Source organism: Anser cygnoides, chromosome 10, assembly GCF_040182565.1.
Source record: "Anser cygnoides isolate HZ-2024a breed goose chromosome 10, Taihu_goose_T2T_genome, whole genome shotgun sequence".
In the NCBI taxonomy this organism is placed as follows: Eukaryota; Metazoa; Chordata; class Aves; order Anseriformes; family Anatidae; genus Anser; species Anser cygnoides.
This window is the reverse complement of record NC_089882.1, coordinates 19,242,180-19,261,675: the sequence shown is the minus strand read 5'-3', so window position 1 is coordinate 19,261,675 and position 19,496 is coordinate 19,242,180. Positions and strand designations below refer to the sequence as shown.

At 37.2% G+C, this 19,496-nt stretch overlaps 2 protein-coding genes across 6 annotated transcripts in view; one reads left to right on the top strand and one right to left on the bottom strand.

The window, feature by feature from the left end:
• NOL8 (nucleolar protein 8) overlaps window positions 1–15,242 on the bottom strand; it is a 56,226-nt gene extending 40,984 nt beyond the window's left edge. For 2 of the 4 annotated variants that reach the window (XR_010833908.1, XM_048054980.2), the window contains exons 1-16: window positions 15,111–15,242; window positions 13,758–13,942; window positions 13,553–13,615; window positions 12,499–12,577; window positions 12,054–12,201; window positions 11,078–11,146; window positions 8,866–10,752; window positions 8,470–8,586; window positions 7,234–7,350; window positions 6,804–6,888; window positions 5,802–5,943; window positions 4,254–4,337; window positions 3,216–3,493; window positions 1,301–1,427; window positions 805–875; window positions 4–86 (exon numbers count right to left, since the gene is read on the bottom strand). Coding sequence is in view for 3 of the 4 variants with exons in the window: in XM_048054980.2 (XP_047910937.2) it covers window positions 4–86; window positions 805–875; window positions 1,301–1,427; window positions 3,216–3,493; window positions 4,254–4,337; window positions 5,802–5,943; window positions 6,804–6,888; window positions 7,234–7,350; window positions 8,470–8,586; window positions 8,866–10,752; window positions 11,078–11,146; window positions 12,054–12,201; window positions 12,499–12,577; window positions 13,553–13,615; window positions 13,758–13,896 (3,489 nt within the window). In the remaining variant the exon portion in view is untranslated. The other 2 variants (XM_013201385.3, XM_067003046.1) reach the window with 2 other exon arrangements.
• Window positions 15,243–15,402: 160 nt separating this feature from the next.
• Window positions 15,403–19,496, top strand: part of CENPP (centromere protein P) — a 137,847-nt gene continuing 133,753 nt past the window's right edge. The window contains exons 1-4 of one of the 2 annotated variants that reach the window (XM_048054987.2): window positions 15,403–15,653; window positions 17,367–17,521; window positions 18,303–18,460; window positions 18,817–18,905. In XM_048054987.2, coding sequence (XP_047910944.2) covers window positions 17,385–17,521; window positions 18,303–18,460; window positions 18,817–18,905 — 384 coding nt within the window. In that variant the 5' untranslated portion in view covers window positions 15,403–15,653; window positions 17,367–17,384. Of the gene's footprint in view, window positions 15,654–17,366; window positions 17,522–18,302; window positions 18,461–18,816; window positions 18,918–19,496 lie in introns of both variants that reach the window. The other variant, XM_048054986.2, reaches the window with a different exon arrangement.

The following is a 19,496-nucleotide window of genomic DNA, read 5'->3' as shown; positions in this document are numbered from 1 at the left end:
CACCTCAAGCAATAATCTACGTCTGTCTTCCCAACTATCTTTTTCTTCACTCAGGTTAACTGATCTACAGAATAACTTGGGGCCCTCTGCACAGAACAAAGAACAAATTAATGTAGTTAAAAACATCTGAATATGGTGTCCTTTGTAAGTTTCATGTGCAAAATAGTAATAAAGTCAGAAGGCCTGTTGTCTTCCACGTACTCCACCCTTACCCCTACAACACAGTCGGTTGAAACAAAACGTGTTATACATTACAGCCTGGTATACTAGAGAAAAATTAAAGGCAGCAGCAGTTTTCTTTATTATGCTGTAATTGCAGTCAATCAGTATCTGTTTCATTAAAAGCTCATCAGCATGATTCCATGCCTATCAAAAAAATTTATGCCTGTTACAGATTCAGAGCTTGATTTTAACAAGCATTGTAAATCAGATTCTTAGGCTGGAAGATAACAGTACAATAACTATCTTAGCTACACAACAACTTTTACATACACTTCATGTTTAGATAACTTATCGAGCTATTTATAAGCTCTAAAAGACCAGCAACAAATTAGGTAACGATCTGAAAATAAGAGGGCAGTTTAGGCAAGAGTTCAGTATTTGTTGGATCAGAACTGTGCTTTCTGTTGGGATGCACTACCACAGTCCATATTCACAAGTAGCAACAGAAATCCACAATTTTTTTCCCTGCCTTAATCATCTCAATTATGTTTTAACTAACATTAATAACGAGGCAACATTTTTTTTCTTGTAAAGTTTCAGTAGAGAAATTGTAAGGGTGAATATGAATAAACCCCATTATACCTTTTAATCGTTCATCATCTTTGGAGAAGAAGAAAAACCTAGCACTTACTGCCTGCGGTAAAGAGGAAAACCTAGAAAAATACAAAGAAATTTCAGTGTCATAATAGTTAGTCTCAAATTCCATTAAGACAAATTAAAGCTGCAATACTTCACAGAAATAGCATGCATTGAAGTGTAGCATTACTCCACAACAACCAAATACAGCCTTCTACAAAGAAATGTGCAAGAACACTTGGCGTGTATTTGACTTTTGGCCAAAACCACTACCCAATTAAGTTCTCATGCACCAACCCAGAAACTCAGCTTTTACATTCAACTTCAAATCTGATAGCAGAATTTTTGAATATTATGTTCTGTGCAGTAAGGAATGATTTTCCTAAAAAAAAAAAAAAATGCACAATGAAGATACTAGTTTTCCATGACTGGATGGACTGATGGTATTAAAATTCTCATAGCATCATCTACTACCAAGAAAACAAATAAGAACAGAACTTGCATTTCTTTGTCCCTTTCACTTTCTGTTACTTCTGGTTCATCATCATCCTCAGAGCTGCTGTCTTGGAAACGTGGGTCTTCTTGCCAGCTGACTTTTACAGGTTTTATTGTTTCAAGTACGTAGGGCTCTGCAGTAGCAGCACAACAGAAGTCAGATTACTCACCTCCTCGCCAGTAAAAAAAATCTACTTAAGAGTGAAATAGTTACATTGGAAACGACAGATTTGTGCAGGACAAAAACCTCTCTTCACAGATTCTTCTATGGTTCTTTGGACAGGTATGAACGTAGTTTGCTCTCTCTAATGTTAGTAATTCATCCTCTAAACACACAAGTAGTATTAACACAGCATAGGGAAGAAGTGCACCAAGTCCTTTTGAAGCTCACTGTTAGGGCCCATGGCTCTGATCAAGTCACTCTAACCAAACAATTATTATTAACTGAGTTGGGAGTAATTGTGTCTGTTCATATTTTTACCTTGTATAAGATGGAATATAAGCTTCCTTTCACTGTGAGCTATCTTACAAAGTTCCTTTATTACGAGGCTCACAATGCCTTAGCTTATTCTTTCTGTGTATTCAATCACGCTGTTATATTCACGTACGTGTTCTTGCCTATTAACGTAGACAGGGAGTTGCCACAAGTTCAGTTTAGACATGGTAACTTACATACGCACCTGAGCTATTACTGCTTCCCTCTTCCCAAAAGAACTAAGGTTAGGGGTACCCTCTTCTTTTAGTGTATAAGCACAGTATCTGTGCAAGACTCATTAGGCCAGAGTAGAGAAGACAGCTCTTCCTTATACTGCCTCTCTCAGGCAATATAAAGCCATTTCCAAACCCATAAGTCACTAGACAACGGGGGGGGGGGGGGGGGGGGATGTTAAACAAAAGTCGGGTTAAACAAAAATCACAAAAATTATTGTAGCAACTCAGGTATGTGCAATAGGGTCACACCTATCTTTTTGCTTTGTATCAACTCAGCAGCTAGCACAGTGGTCCTGCAATCCGTGAATAGGATTTTTATGCAATATAAGCCAATAATTATTCATAATTATTCATAACAAATGACTTACATAACTAAGACACAGTGTTCAAGTATGGTTCTCAATGCTAAGAAGTTTGTGAACTACAGACTACATCTCCTCTCAGATATTTTCCACATTGTTCTAGTGAGCTCACACATTGCTATACTGAAACCCGCATTACTGAATTTAACCTATTTTTGAAGTCAGCATTACTGATTTTTTTGTTTTGTTTTGTATGTCAGTTAACTTCACACAGTCTCTTTCCCTACAGTACTTCTTACGAAGGGATTCAACACCATTTTTTTCTAATCTTCATCACATAACATTCAATTTTCCTTACACTGGGATGCTTTTTTGTTTTTACCTCAATAATACCCCAATAATCACATCATTCAGTTTCAAATTTCTAAAGTTACGATACGGTTAAGCACATATTAAACTGTTCATGGATCTTGGGGTCAACTCTAAGAACTTCTTTGCTCATAATACTCCCTTAATTAAGGGATATTTTATTTACACAATCTTGTTGTTTTATATGAATTCTGATTTGACTTGTGTACTATATTTTTTTCCTCATCTATTTGAGAAATTCAGTGGATGACAACTTTTTCCATCACTGTTCAAAAAATAATTAAATAGTATTTCCTTCTCAAAACGTTATCTCTTGACACTATTCCTTAAAAAAAATCCTGGGATGCAAGCATGATTAATTGGGATTAAACTACAAAGATCTTGGCAAGTATAAAAGAAGACCATAATGATTTTGCAAAATTACTGACTTTAGCCTCTGAAAACTCTCTGGTTTCTGAATCTAAAACATGCTATGTAACTCCTGTATCTGACATAATCAACTTGTACAAAAATGTATTATTATGTATATTCTGCTATTACCTTCTTTTACGTGTGACTGATCCATGTCACCAAAGAAAGAAAACTTGAAACCACCAGAATTCTGAGCTGTGTTACTCCCAACATCAGGTCCCAGACTGTCATGTGGGGTGGATTCCTCCACATCATCTTTGTCCCAGGGTATTTCTTCTCTTTTTTCTTGTTTGCTCTTTGAAGATCCAAACAACTCTTTTAAATCAACAGCAATATCGTAATAGATTTCTTTAGACACTTCAGGCAGTTTCTCACTCTCCTCCCTCTTCTTCTTTCTCTTAGCTTTACTGAAATCAGATTGTTAAAAGACAATGAAACAGCACGCATGTTTTTAAAAGAAAGGTTCCCCAAGAACTTCAGAAATAACAGCAATTATAGTAGTAATAGCAATTAATAGCAAGGCTGCTTATCTGAGCACATTAATAGGTAGATCACTTAACTACTTTTTTTTTTTTTCCTCCTCTTTCTTAGCAATTCCAAGTTCTGGCAACAGGATATTCCAAGGTTTATAGGACAGCATGACTGTCATTTGGGTTCAAACTTTTAACCCCTTTCTTTCCACCTTATACAATTTGCCCACCTTTTGAGGGTGAGCAGCAGGGAAGTGCCTCAGGTTTGAATGCATGAAAAGGCAGCAACACTTCTACTTCATAATGAATGAAATGCTGACTCGTCATTTAATACATGACAGTATCTGATCTAAATACTATGATATTTGGGACAGATTTCTTTTCTGGCAAATCAGATGTTAACAGATAATGCTTTTTCCCCGCAGATTTAAAAGTCTCAAAGTCCATAACTTGAAGCAGAGGAAAGCCTGAAGGTGAGAAAGGACAGAAAATAGCACGCAGGGAGTAGGCAGACTAGAAAGTATTATGTTACTTGGTGTTTTTATTGGCCACAATCCTTATTTCAGCAATAACAGTGTGAATTAAGGAAAAAACAGGGCATTATGTGTAGTTTCAAACTCAGTTTTTCGCTGTTTTTGAATACCAGCCTGCCAGGGAAAGAAACATTACAAGGATAGGTACCAAGCTGTACTATTACCTCTCTTTTTCTGTAGTATTGGGTTTCCTTTCAAAAACCGCATGGTCCTGCCTTGTGGGATCATAGCGGAGAGCATTAATATCCCTATAATAATAGAATGGGAAAAAAAAAAACAGCAAGAAATCACCCATGAGACACTATAAATGGTCAATTGAAAGCTACCCTAAACCTCTATAGTCAGATTCAGATCTACACGTACTTCTTTATCAAAAAAGCTCCAAACCAATCCAAAATCTAACTGACCAGAAGATACTTTTTAAATGCCTGTGCCTGTCTGGTTCAGGAAAAATTATAAACAGAATCAAGTTTTTAATCAAATTGTGTAATATTTTATATAAAACACACTTAAAGTTGAGTGTTATACAGTATAAGTTTATATCTCCTCAAAAGATAAACAGGTGGAGGCATATCAATAGATATCTATTGGTAGATAAATACATCAATGTAGCTGTGTATTCCAGTACCAAACATTCCACAAAGTCAAATAATTCAAGGGAACAGAGTAGCATGTTCACCTTCCAGTATGTATACATTTTGGGGAACTTCCAGATAGAGCAGTCTAATGCTTAGACTGACCGTTATACTGGTGTGGCACAGCCCATGCTGCCTTATCACAAGGCAGGAAGATAGCCACGTGTTTCCCCTCCTCTTCCTCAATTAATGCTTACAACTTAACTGCTTGTAAGTAGGTATGCACTATATCATTAACTGGGTATTAGAAAACGCCAATGCAATAAGTATTTCCTAAAACTATCTCTGCGGCTGTAGAGATTATTTCCCCCTCTGCTTAGTCTTTAGAAAATGCAAGAAAATTTACAAAGCAGTCGTAGACCTAAATATGATTGCGCCGTAGTCACAATATTTAGCAGCCAGCAGTCAATTCATGCAATTCCAATAACAACTGTCTGTAAAAGCTGACTGATTGCACATTACTCCATTACACTGAACTCTTAATTTCCACCATTTCAGCCCACTGCCAGACGTAACAAATTGCTGATCTAATGAAGACATTTCTCAAAAGCAGAAATACAGATAAGCATAAAAAGAAAAAATCTCCACTGCAAAAGAAGATTCATGTTATCCCTTGAAAGAAGGATACCTAACTCATTTTTCATGTGTAGGCCAGAGAGAACAATTACCTTCTTAACTCCTATGGAAGTTATGATCTAACTTACTGATCTACTGCCTAACTCACATGTTCTTTGTCCATCTTAAGTCTGTCTTTAAGTTTGTCTTCACAGAGAACAGAAGTGTCTCACACAGGCAAGGACTTATTAAAATATTAATTCTCATACACAGTAAATTTTGTACAACTGGATTGTTGGAAAAACCTTAAGCAGGCATCCGATCACTTTTTTCTTACCACAATGATAATTACCAGTTACATAATCTACTGGGACACTCAAGTTGGAAACTGAATTAAAAGCTAACTTCAGATGCACGCGGCATAAGGTCCTCCCAGTAAACAAAGGAACTTTAGTTGTGTAATACTGAGAAAAAATAGGCCTTCCTAAAATCCCTTCTTCCCTGATAATAGATGGCTCATACTTGAATTTCTTAGCATTTGTAGCCATTTTAGTTGGTTTGGCGTGTTCCAGGTCGATATTCAAGAGGCTTCCCAGTATTTGCAGATTTTTCTTTTTCTCTGCAGCAAGTTCATCTTCCTCATCTGCCTTCAATGCATTTGTTTCTGGTAATAAGATAAATGAATAAATAAGTACATTTTCCCCACTATGACCAAAGTAAGTCTGTGAAATTCAATGTATAGCACTATTACAACAGTAGGAGAGCTCATGCAAATTGACAGGGCACTTCCCTTATCTTAAAGCTACTTAGAGGCTTTCTTCCTTGCTGTGCAGCTAGTCTTTGATTAGCAGTATTAAGGACACTTATTTCATGTGAAAAATCAGACTAGTTATTTACCCTGTTCCCTTTTTTGTACAACTGTGCAACAACTCTGGCAGAGAGAGAGACTGTACAGAAAATCATTTAAGCAAAGGCAGTAGCAGAACTTGGCAAAAGATTAAATTTCAGAAATAAATTCTGAGCCATGAGCTGCAGGTTAACAATTTGTTAGGGAAAAAAAACAATCTTTACAAGTCTTTTTTTAAATAGTAGAAAAAATGAAAAGGACAAAAGAAAAAAAAACTTTCTTTCTATGACTGCTCAGTGGAGAGCACAATGACTACAAAACCAACAGCTGAAATGGATGTAAAGGTCAAAAAGTTTATTTTAGTTATGTCACCATTTACCTTAAGAAAAACATGGGCAGAACACTCTGGCATCAGCCTGTATTAAAAAGATCATTTCAAATGTTGATTTTTAAAATTAATATTTCATTTAGCTATTACAAATGCTTTTGCAGCATATATATTTGAGAAAACACAACTACGAACATACAATACATATAGCCACAGCACGGTTTGGCTGTTTACTTTGAGGAATGACCAGAGAAACAAGAGGTTAAGGAGTTTCTACAAGCATCCACAATTAAGGCTCCATTATATACCTCTACTACTATTATTAACCAGGAAGAAAGTACAAGCTTACCTTCTTCTTCACTGTCACTTTCAAGGAATCGAGCATCCATACGAAATCTTTCATCTGTGCCAAACCGTGATTGCAAATTCAAGAGCTAAATAAAATGAAAACCTATTAAGTGTTGGAAAACAAACCATCAACATACAGTAACTTCCGCCCCCCCAATGCTATAATCACAAACATAGTAACAACCTTTAAATGTCAATGCCTTTTCCAGAAATGCCTCCATAGTCAAAAACAATCACAAGATGAAAGAACTGTCCTCACTTCCCAACACACATTTTCTCCACAGCTACTGTTCCCTCTTTTTAAGAGAATTCCATTTTAAGTTTGTCAAAATTCTATTCAGCAAGAATGCAAACCTACGTATTACATACTTCCGAAATGATGTTATGGAGTCTTACGAAAAAAAAAAAATCACATTAATAGATTCACTCACTTTTTCACCAGCTTTGCCTTCAAACTGGGGTTTAATTTTGAATCTCTCATCATCTGTATCATCTTGCTCATCTTCGCTGCTTTCAAAGAGTCTTCCAGAAGTTTTAGGAGCAGACTCCTGTGTTAAACAAAAAGAATACAGAAAATGAGACATTTTCACAAGTAAGGGAAAATAATTCAGTAATAACTTTGTTCTTGTGCTTTCCAATTTATCTGAAAAAGTGCACTGCTAGAACAACCAGCTAACTTACTGGCCCACGCATTTCAAATCTTACATTGTTTACACGTTTCGCCATTTTGTTTTATAGTTAAAAAGTCTTAAATTTTACTAGAGGCAAAACATCCATGTAGAAAGTAGAAAGTAACTCAGGTTCCACAATACATGAGCTAGCTATAAAACAAATCTTTCTGATTATGTGAAGGAAGACCAACTTTAAAATATAAATGTCTAATTACAGCCTTTCTGAACAGGTATCATTTATGGTATAGCTCTGGGACATAGTTCAAGTCAGTTGATAAATACCAATCATCACAAAAAAAAAATAATCAACAATTTTCCATCTAAAGGGTCTCTTAAAGAAAGAGGGATTCCAAATACAAAGGAAGATATATCTAACTTAAAAAAAAAAGTTAAGTATGAGGAAAAATCTGAAGAAAAGATTTTATTTCAATAGTAAAGATGGCCCTAACCTTACTTTTTTTTTTTTCAGTGGGTAGGGGAATACAGTCTGAGGAGTCTGCTAAATAAGGAGTTGATTAAATAAGCTTTAAAGATGAAGTCCCACACAATTTCTTTGGACTCAAACATCACTTGTTTTAAAACTAGACACTTTATTAATACAGATTCTTCGTCCAGTGTTGGAAAGAACAGTAAGTCCTTCTACCGTACTGAATCCAAATCTCTTCCCCTTCCTTTGACCGAAAGCAGTGAAATTCAGAACTATTTATGTTCTGTAACCTAAACATTCTTTTTCTTTTAATCAAAGTTAAGACATCTTGCATCAGATCTCCACCTCCTTATAAAGTTTCCAACATCTCCAACTTGGTCAGATGCACGGTAAATTCTTTGTAACCTGTTTCATGTTAGCTAAAAAAGAATTATTCCTATTAGTTCAAAACTTCATCATTTACTTTTTTCTATCACCACACTATGAAAAAGTCTTCAAAACAAATGGCACAGTCATATACATATGAAACTTCTTCATACAATATTGGACTTTTTCTTAATAAAACTTACTTTTTCATGCACATTTCCCAAACTCTCATCTTCCTTCAACATCTCATCCACTTCAGCTTCACTTTCCACATCCGAATCGAATGTGATGTGTTTACGCTTGCTTGCTGGCTGGCTATCCTATGTAAGAATAAAACTGTCAGGTTAAACATTAAATACTCACTACGATCACACAAAAGTAACTCATAGATATTTCTACATTACAGGAGGAATCTGCTGTTCCTTTTGCACCTGTAGAGACAGCCCAGGAATTAGGTATGCAACATTTTGTACAAACTCTGAAAACTGGCAATATTTAAAAAATTAATAGGGGAATTCTTGATCATACTTTAAAATAATCTTATTTTCCCTTTTTCTTTGACTTTATACTATTCAGATAAAAGTTGCGAGTGTAATTACCAGATTTGAAAGAGCTCCTTGAATGACTTTCTTCTGTAATTCTCTCTCTTTCTGTCTCTCTTCTAGAGCTGCCAGCCTCCTCTGGTTATCCTGCAATTGTTTCTTTTTTGTATTAGACTCCTTTGAAGCAGTACCATGAAGTTCCTTATTTTCCAGAGGACTCATCTTCTTACTTTCACATTTCTTAACTTCACATTCTGAACTTGTGTTACTTACAACCTTCTTCATTTTGTTTGAAAGCAGTTTTGGGCTTTTCAATTGTTGTTTCATGTGTTTCTGTGACACTGCAGCATTACTATCCACGTCACTGCTCTCACCTTCACTGTCATTGGTGCTAGGAGCAGCATCTCCATACTTTGAGTTTTGGTCTTCTTGCAAATAATTTGTCCTTTTCCTCTTTCCTTGTAAATGTGGCCTGCAAACAGGCTGATCATTCTCATCTACTAAGGAGACAGCATCTGACAACTTGTGGTGTTCACAAGGCTCACTTTGTTCATTTTCCTTGCTGATTTCAAGGGAATAAAATGGATGGTTCTTGGATTGCCCTTCAGAGGGCGTCTCCCCACAATAAGAAATTGAAGCTTCAACACCTAAACTTTCTACAGACTTCTTTAAACCAGCACTGTCCTTAGTTAACTCTTTTTCACAAAGGGACCCCATTCCTCTGAAGGGCTGGTATTTCAAACATGAACTGTTCTGTCTCTTCGAGCTTTCCTCATCAGCATTCTTCTCCCCTTCTAAAATGGCAGCAACTATATCTTCAGGACAGATGCACTTCTTTTTAACTGCAGGGGAAGTTGTAGAAAGTTTTGATTTATATGTGACGTTGCCCTTAGCATTTTCTTTAATGCTGCACTGACTAGAACTCTGCATGCTATCCAATTCCTCGACTGACATCCCAGACTTCTCAGTAGCTAATGCTTTTAGGTCATCTAATGTAAGGTCTAGACGGTAACAGTTTTGCATCATGGATTCGTAATCAGAACTGACTTCAGACTCCCCTTCCTCAGACTCTGAATAAGAGCTTTCACTATCGCTTGTCTTTGTTGTGCTCGACAAGGCAGAAGTTTTAGGTTCTCTTATTTTCCCTTCTCTTACAGTTCTGTGGGTTTTCAGTGAGGAGTCATCTGCCAAACCACATTTTTTATTTGTTAGTATTTCTTTCGTTTCCACCACTGCCAGTTTAGAGTCTTCTAAAAATGCAGTTTTCATGCTACTTAGATCTGGACCTTTACTCTCAGCAATAATCTCATCTGTATCTGCTGAATCATAACCATTATCACATTCCACGGTCTCTTTATTATTTCCTTTGACAACTTTCTTTGTGGTGTCTAGATTGCCTAAGGACCAGTGAGTATTGTACTTTAACTCAAAATTAACTCCAACAATTTCCAAGTGGTCACTCTCAATGTCTGCTTGCTGTCTTTCCGTCTCTTTCTTCACCATCGTTCTGATTTCCTCCTCAGAATCAATGTCACCATCAGAAACATGCATTGTATTATTCTGAGAAGAAATCCTAGAAATATTGGTTTTATCCGATAACGAGCCTTGCCCTGGTGTTCTCCAACTGCTTGATGGAAGCAATTTAGACCTCTCATTGGATTTGGTTTTTGATCTTTGATCTAGCTGTGAAGAGCTTATGTTGTTTGAATGTGGCCAGCACCCAGAAGGGAGCGCTGCTGATCCATTCAGACCCTCACTGTCCAGTTGTCTCAGCTTTTTAGGTTGTTTCTTAGTTACAGGGAATTCTCCTTGTCGCTTCTTGCTTATGCTGTCATCTTTCTCTTCCAAATGCCAAGTAAGCTTGGATACAGGAACTACATGTGTCAAGTCTTGCTCCAGCTTTCTAAGGTTGTGGCAGTATTTTGATGGGTCATATTTCACAATGTTAGTCTGAGTTAAGGAATAAGAACAATACAATTCTTCCAGCAGAGACTTCCAATCTCTAGGAACAAGCTAAATTCTAAGCGAAAGGACAATGAATTCTTTTAACGTTATGACAGTATGCCTTCAAACAAAGGACTTGCAGTCTAAAAAAAGTTATTCAAATCACACAAACTTATTGCTAGATTTACTTAAGGGACTCAGTAAATCAAACCTGCCATAGTAGTCAATGTGAAGACCCTTAAGCAGATAAGCAGACACACAGTTACCCATACAACAAAAGAAAGAAGAGGACTGTATCTATGCCCAACCAGTACAAAAAGGATATTTTATTTTTTTGTTGACTCCTAAGGCGAAGGATGGGTAGGACTCTACCAAACTTACCCACAACCCAATTCTGAAAGGAAAGAGAAATAAATCAGCATAAAACAAAACAAAAAGGGAAAGGAAATAAATCTTGAGTAAAACAAGGTGTATATTCTTTGGTAAGAAATACTAATAAAGAACCATCTGTGATCAATTTATTTTTTGTTTCCCTTAAGTGAGATATTTTTATAGTGTGCAACTTAACCAGCTTCATTGCTTCTTAAAAAAAAATCACAACAAAAAACATACAGTAAGACCAATAACTGTCTACAACCTGCAAATAATGACAAAATACAAACGAATTTCTTTACAAGTAAGATTCTTAATATAAAGCTTTTGGCTTATGAATTAACATTGGTAACTGTATGGACAGTATCACTATTCTTTTGCCTTTCTTTCCCTTCCCAGTAACAAATTCAAAATCCCCTACACTTTCCAAAATCAAGTGCTTAGTAAACAAATTTAAAATTTTGTGGTAAATATTTTTGTTGCCTAAGTTTGCATGCTCAACAATTTTGTTCAGTCTTACTTTTGTAAGCATGCATAGACACCGGTTTTAAATGTACTGAAGCACAGAGAACAGTCCCTGACAGCCCAGCCGTCCAAAACATATATGCTCTATAAAAATAAACACAAATGCTTTTTCTATGCTCTTAAGAGTGACATGAAGATATTCAGGCATTAAAGAGTAACAAAACGTTTATTAATTTAACGTGACAGAGGACTGCATGATCAAGATTATTTCTAGTCATTACAAAGAACGACAAAAATATCCTGCTTGTCTACATGCAAGGCATTTCTTTTGACTACTTCGCAAAGCTAGATTGTCACACTTACACAAGTTTCTTTACAGACAGCATAAAGATTTGACATAAATTTAGATGTAATAAACTTGTGCCCAGTTCTGTTTTTTGTTTTAATTCTCTACAGATCCATACCTTATGGTCTGGCACCTCTGTACCTGGTACTGCTTTCATGTGAAAGTCTACAACTCCAGCCTTTTTCAGCGATTCTAGCAGAGACATTTTGTCGTTTCTCTCTGTTTTTTCTTTCTGAAGCCTCGCTTCCTCTCTCTCCATAGCAAGCCTGTACCAAAAAGTACATCACACCTGTAAAAAGATCTGCCTGTGTGCTAAATTGTAACTGGCAGTGACCATCTCCCATAGAACAGTAAGCATTCAGTACTTAAAGAATTAACATATTTCTGATTATAGTTGATCTTTAAGGGAAAACGTGCTAATATGCATCAACAGTCCACCGACATCAATAAAAATTAGAAAGAATAAGAGTGTAGCAGATGCATAAAGCATTGCCGTAATGTTGGTAGTTAAACATAAAAAGGGTAACTTCAGTAAAAACGTATATTTGTTTATTGATCTTTACCTATGCAAAAAGCTTTCTTTGGCCAACTCGACTTGCAGTGTCTGCCCTTTCCATTTGGCTTTATTTAAAATTGATGTGCCTGTGAAACAAGGAGACTAGAAATTAGTATCTTCTACATTAAAAAAAATCCATTTTGAACTTAACTATGCCACCTTCCACAATAGCTTGAGGTTTCTTTAGTATCATCTTATACCACATTAGCCATTTAAGTTTGCATATGAAAAGCCTAATATCCTATTCTTAAACAAGGACATCCACATCCAAAATTAAAGTTCTGAGATGAGAAGTGTTATTCAAGTTTGTACAGTTCAGTTCAAACACCGATGTGAAGATTCAAATACACGTACGATGAAGTTTCTGTGCTAATGTCAGATAAACTCTTCTGTACTTAACTTATTTATTTTTGTAAGATATAGTTAAGAAGCACCAAAAACGGTTACGAAAACTGTTCTACTTGGAACTTAAGAAAGAATGGCTGGGTTAGCTTTTAGTTGATCTCAAAGAGCTTTCCTCTTCCTAATGGCTGTATTCTCTAAATACAGGGGCACGTTATCGATCCCTCTCTTTAGATAAAGGTACCTTCATCTGGTGTTTTACTACTACATATTACACAGATAATTTTATAACTTCACAAATAATTTTGTAATCCACCAATTTTGGAATTTGTAAGACTGCTGTAACAGAAGCACGTTTATGGAAACTCCTTCTGGGCTTCCTTTCATGTCCAGTTCCTTCTAATGTTTTATGGACTCAATGGAAGTGTTTGAAATGCATTTCCTACACTTTTTGATAAAAGGGCTAGAACAAACAAATAAAATTACCTCTTCAGTTGCAAGTTTTTTTTTAATCTGCTAGCATCTGCTCACTGAGAACTCTAGCAAAAACAGCCTCCATATACTGCAACTTAAAGCAAACGAATCAAGTATGACAACAGAATGAAACAAGCTCTGCCTTGACCATGTTCTGACCTGACAACATCAGATGAATGATCAGTAATGTAATTTGGTTCAGGAACATAACATACTTATAAATAAAATGAGAATAATATACTTACATTTTCTAAGATCTGTTTCAGAAATGTTGGCAGTGATGTAAGCAAAAGTTTTCGTAGGGTTCCCTGCTCAATGATAAACATTAATTTAATTTCTATGTAACTTCAGTATTTATTTCCTGAAAATAAAGTATTTCTGAACCAAGAAAAATATTTTACACTGAGTTGAAGCATAATCCACTTTTAAAGAATGATATAGAACTGTTACCCTGGTCATCTTTTCTGGTAATAATCTCTACATCCAAAACACGTCCAAACTTGCCAAATCTTTCTTGTAGTTCAGCCTTAGAAACTGTATGGCCAAGACCTCCAACGTATAGACGTTTCGAAGCTTGTTCCTTCTCCATATTCAAGAAGTCAAGCTGTCACATCTGTAACATGCACTCTGTTTTTCTGTAAAATGATAGCAATAGTTCCAATTATGAAACAAATCATTCTATCAAAATTCCTCCACAAAGAACCTTTGAGAAGAGTGCGCCTTGGCTTTGGACTAGGTAACATGTTCTGCTCCAGCCTAGTACCAGTAAACACTGCATTAGTATATGCCAGGGTTTAGCTTATCTTTTACCTTAAAGCATATAACTTGCTGCATGACAGTACGTGTGAACAGCTCGGCATTCCTTTCACTTCACCTCCCGGTATCCCAATTGAAAGCTTGCAAGTTATCAAGCTTTTTACCTATAACTTTTTAAGCTAGCAACACTAGAACTAATGTTTAGGAATACAGCCTCTGTGGGTTGGTGCAGATGAAGCTCAAGACCTTCTACATCTCAGAATTTCTTTACAGAAATTAAAAAGTCAAGCAGTAGAAACATTCAACTGAAAAACTGTTCTTAAGTATTTCTATCATGACACCATGCGCTCTTGCACATCTGAGCGCTTGACGCAAGGGAACAGTCCTTTCTCACTGAACATCTTGTTTCAGCACAAGTGACAACAAAAGCACAACACAGACGGGGAAAGGCCAAGCTTATCCCACTTATTTTCCAGCATACAAACATCAACCTCGCAGGCCTTAAATTTAAAAAAAAAAAAAAAAAAAAAAAGAAACCCATGACCAAAGTAGGCCCAGGGTAAGGTGGCCTAGCTGACCGCAGTATGTTCTGTAGAAGCAGTACAGAACACTTGCATACGTGTACAATTTGTATACGTTGTCTAACGACGTCTGTATACGTGTAGAGTATTTGCGTATGTTTCTGTTATTTTCAGAAGGATAACTGTACGTGAACACAATTTTAAAAGCCTTCTGACGAGCGTACTTCCTAAAGAGAAAAAAAATCCTCTAAATGCGAACACAAGCACTACCCAAAAAGCAAAAATAAAATAAAATAGGATGAAATAAGCCCAAACGAAACAAAAACAACCGTAATTTTCACACAAACTAGACCAGACGCCACGGAGCTGGGCGCAAAACCGCTTCACCTCCCACGGCTCCTGTCAGCGCAGCCCGCCACAGGCAGCGCAAAGGCGCCAGACGGGGGCTAGGGGGGGTTGGGGAGAGTTTGGGGGTTTTGACCCCCCCGGCCCCGGCTCGCCCCCACCGGCCCCGGCCGCCGCTCACCACCCCCATGTGCGCTCCTCGCGGTGCCGCTGCCGGTGCCTTCCCCTCGCAGCCCTTCCTGGCGCCCTCTCGCCGAAGGAGGGTTCCGCCTCCCGCTGCTCCGCCCGCGCTGCAGCCGGGCTCCTGTTGGCGGCCGGTCAGGTTTGGGGGGAACACGCAGCCCGGGGCATGGGACGCAACCAACTCGGAAGATAGGTAGGGGGGGTTTCCCCCAAGATAGAAGCGAGAAAATTAAAGGAAGTAGCCACATCAGCAATCCCGTTACTACTCATCTCGAATAGCGACCTCAGCAGCTGCCCTTTCGGAGGCTTCGCTGTTCCTCAAGGACGCAACGAAAGCCCGGTGCTGCGGCTGGCTCCCCCCTCTCCGGCAGCAGCAGTGGTAGCGCCCTGTGCCGCGGTGGGGCGGGCTGGGCGCGCAGTTCGAAGGCGCGGCGCGCGCGGGGCGCCTCGCGCGGGCAGGTGGGCGGAAGCCTGACGGGTTTGTCCTGTACCCGCAGGCGCGCGCTCGGGACGAGGAGGAACGATAGTTCTGCCGCTACAGGTATGGCTCGTTCGCTTAGAAGCAAGCGCTCGCTGTCTCGCGGAGGTGATGCTCTTTGAACTTGCGAGCGCTCCTGGGTTCTGCGGCGCTCGGCTGAGGGGTTAAAGTAGCTGCTAGCGGCGCGTGGGTTTTGTTGCTGGTTTTACAGCGGCCGCCCGTTTGTTGAAAAAGGAGTTAGCTGGCACGGTGAAGTTTGGGCTATAGCAACTTTTTTTTTTCCCCCCAAGGTTCTCTTTGTTACAGCCATGACGTTTGTCAATGTGTTCTGTTTAAAACAAGCAAAGCCACAAAAACAGCAACATCAACAACAACAAAACAGCAACCTGAAGACGTGTTAAAATAGGGAGAACTTCTGTTTCTTGTCCCTCCTGATCTTGTTTGTTGTCATAGGTGGCACAAGTTTGTTTTAAAACTTCAGAGGAAGTCACGACTAGGCACTCCCTGTGATTCTTTAACTTAATGTATGTTCTTTGTTAACTAAATAAGCTTTTAATGCAAAACTTGTTTTGAATGTTTTCATATATATGTTATTGAGATGCTGTTTCTTATGAAGTAAAGCAACAAAATCCCATTTTCACCTCATCCCTGCTTATTGAGCCATGTTAGCGTGGTTGCATTCAAGCACATCGGTGGTTATGTGCAAATGCGTAAAGTAAAGCTAGATTATTTTTCTTTCCTATCGAAAGCTCTAATGCATCAGTATCACCTTGTGTAATGTTCTCTGCAGTCCTTTGAATGTGTCATGTCTAAACTAGTGTGCTAATCTCAAGGTGTTTTTTTCCCTTAATGGTATTTACTTGTTTTGTCTTATTTGAGAAAGATGTTTGTTTCTTTGCGCCCCCTTAGTGCTGTTTCCATGAAAGGCAGATTGTGCTATTGCCTTGCGTAAGCGCAGCTGGGCTTCGTTTAACCGGGTGGCAAGCACAGCTGTGCTCATTGTGAGAAACAGAGGCGTGTTTCATCATGGGATCGGGTGGCTCATTAGGTGAATTGGTCACAACTGGAATCTGTTTCCACACCTGATTGGAACTGCTTTCTATCTGTAGGACAGTTTGATATTCTCTTACGGCAAGTTTGAAATAGCCAGGTAATCTACTGGATGAAATCATGATTAGTTAAAGATTCCAAAAGAAAACCTTTGACTACACTGGATTCCTGATTTAACTTCTTTATCTATAGGCTATGCAGAGATTTGTGTCTTGAAATTGGTCTAAAAATTGCCTTTGGGCTCAATGAATTAAGCTTTTGAGGAACTAATACAACAAAATCACAGTGTCTGCTTGTAGACTGTTATCTTTCTAATGGGACTTCCTTAGGGTTACATTGATGACAAAGTACTCTAGTATCAAGAGCATGTATTATTGCTTGCCTTTAAGCCTAATTCTGTTTTCAGATCGATGACAGAAGGCTTATATGTTAGTTTAATCTTCTATAGCAAACAAGATTGTTTAATTCTATAGGATTCTTTATGGTGGTGTACATTATTTTATTTGTCAAATCTACCCAGGATATTTAAAAAAAATATATGCATCAATTCTTTAGTTTTCAGCAGACATAGGATGTAATTGAATTCTCATTTTGTGGTAGGAGAATCAATTGCCTAATGTTATATTTGCATGTTTAAATTAATTCTTTGGATAAAAATAATTGATTTTGAATATTGATCAGTTCTGGGGGGAGGCCTAAGAGATACACTTATTTTGTTTTATGTAGGCACTTTGATTCTGAGAAATGGAGAACAGCACTTATAAAGTTTATGAAGATGAAATTCAGCTGCTGGAAGAAGAGATTAAACTGTTGGCTGAGAAGTATGATGATGTGAAACAGGAATCCACCTTTTATTCTAATGAGGAGATACTAACATCAATGTATGTTGTTTTCACATGTTGGAATAAAATTTCCTTGTCAAAATTCTTGGGTAAAGCTTTTGCCTATATGTTGTTATACTAGCACTTTCCTTATGTTATTTTTACAGTACTATTATAAAGCAGATCTCATTTAGGACATGGGTCGTGTGTGATAAAACATTAAAAATAATAAGTAAATATTTTGTCTTTTTTTTTATTTCCATTTGATTTTTATTTATTTTGAAAAAGGCAATCTTAGTGGGTCAGAGCATAGTAGTGAATACACTGTGGTGTGGGCCCTGCAAAGCTGTTGACCGCAAAGGCCATGTGTTTCATTATAAAGAATGAAACAGCTCAGTGCCTGTTTATATTTAAAAAAAAAAAGAAAAAGAAAAAGTGGTGTATGTACAGGTGTGACTAGCTATATGCTAAATAGCAGGACATATTTACTATAGAATATCAGTTAAATAATATATACTCCATAGATAAACTATGCCATTTAGGTTACTAAAGGCATCACACGTCACTCTGATTGTACGTCCCTTGAAGTGGATAATTATATGTCACAGTTTATAAGACTGTGTCTACTTGGCAGCGAATGTGAGGTATGGAGGTTAGAATTGCTTATTGTTACTGTAATATGATCTAACTGAAATTTGACTCACTGATAGCTGATCTTGATCTGAAAATCATCAGAACAAATTACAAATGTATTTTATTTAACAGTATTGCTGTACTGATTTGATAAAACATGTTCTTATCTCTGGATCTTTTATCCTTTTATTTTTTTCTTTAATTCTAGAAAATTATTCCAAAGAGAATTTCAGGGAGAATCTAAGGGACAAGAATGTCCATCAGACCTGAAAGCTCAACTTGAAAGCTTAGAGAGAGAGATCTCATTTTTAATGAAGTTTACTGGTATTCAGTTCACAAGTCATTCCAAGAAAACACTGGAAAAAAGTAAGCATTTTTGTGCCTGTTACTAGTGCTATATTGAGCATGCTGTTTAAGTTCATGCATCCACAAATGTGGATGCATGTTTTAATTCCACTTTAAATGGTAGCAGAAAAAAATTACTGTATTTCAAAACAATCACCTTTATTGACAAAATAGTTTCTGAGCAAATACTGTATTTTGCATAGTGGGAAAGTGAAAGACTACTATGAATTAGTTATATTTTCTTAACATATTTAACTTGATTTCATAATCTGTATGATTGACAGTAACAGTTGGTACTTTAAATATGACTAATGGAAGAAATGCAATAAATGTTGTATGGGTTTATGATACCTTGTTAACTTTCTTTTTTATAACAGATGAAAACAGAACAGTGCAGAAGCACAGATTATCGGGGAATTGCCGCTCTCTGCCTTTTCAATTGGAATTTCAGCTTCTTGAAACACGGGTAATGACCAATGTATGTTAAAAAGAAAAAAAAAAAAAGCCAAGAAACAAAACTTCAAATGGACAAATGTCTATAGCTACTTTTTCACCTGAAAATTTCAACTGGTATTTTGTCATTATGATTGCCTGTGTCTCCTTAATCTAAGCTTCAGTGAATTGTTTTCACTCTATAACAGGTGGACCCAACTTTGGGATTCCATGTGCATGCAGGCAAAATAGTTTTGAAGGTCAGGTTCTGTATCCAGTCATGAAATTCTTATCAAACTCTTCTGTAGTCTTATATCTTGAACTGGAGACTGGAAAATTCCAAACCCCGTCTCTCTTAAGGGAACTGAGGAAAAGCTAAAACAATACAAATCTGAACAGTTACTTTTTTACTGTGGTTATGTTCTTACTCTCTTTGCTAGTGTGAATAGCTATTACATCACTGGGATTGTATGGAACTTACAGTAATGATTACCAATTTTCTGCAGGGAAGCTGTAGTCAGAATCTGTTAGCACAGAATTCAAAATGATAAACAGTAGAAATCAGCTGCTACCCCAATTTGTAATAATCAGGCGATTTTCTTCTCAAGAAAACTTGATTTATGGC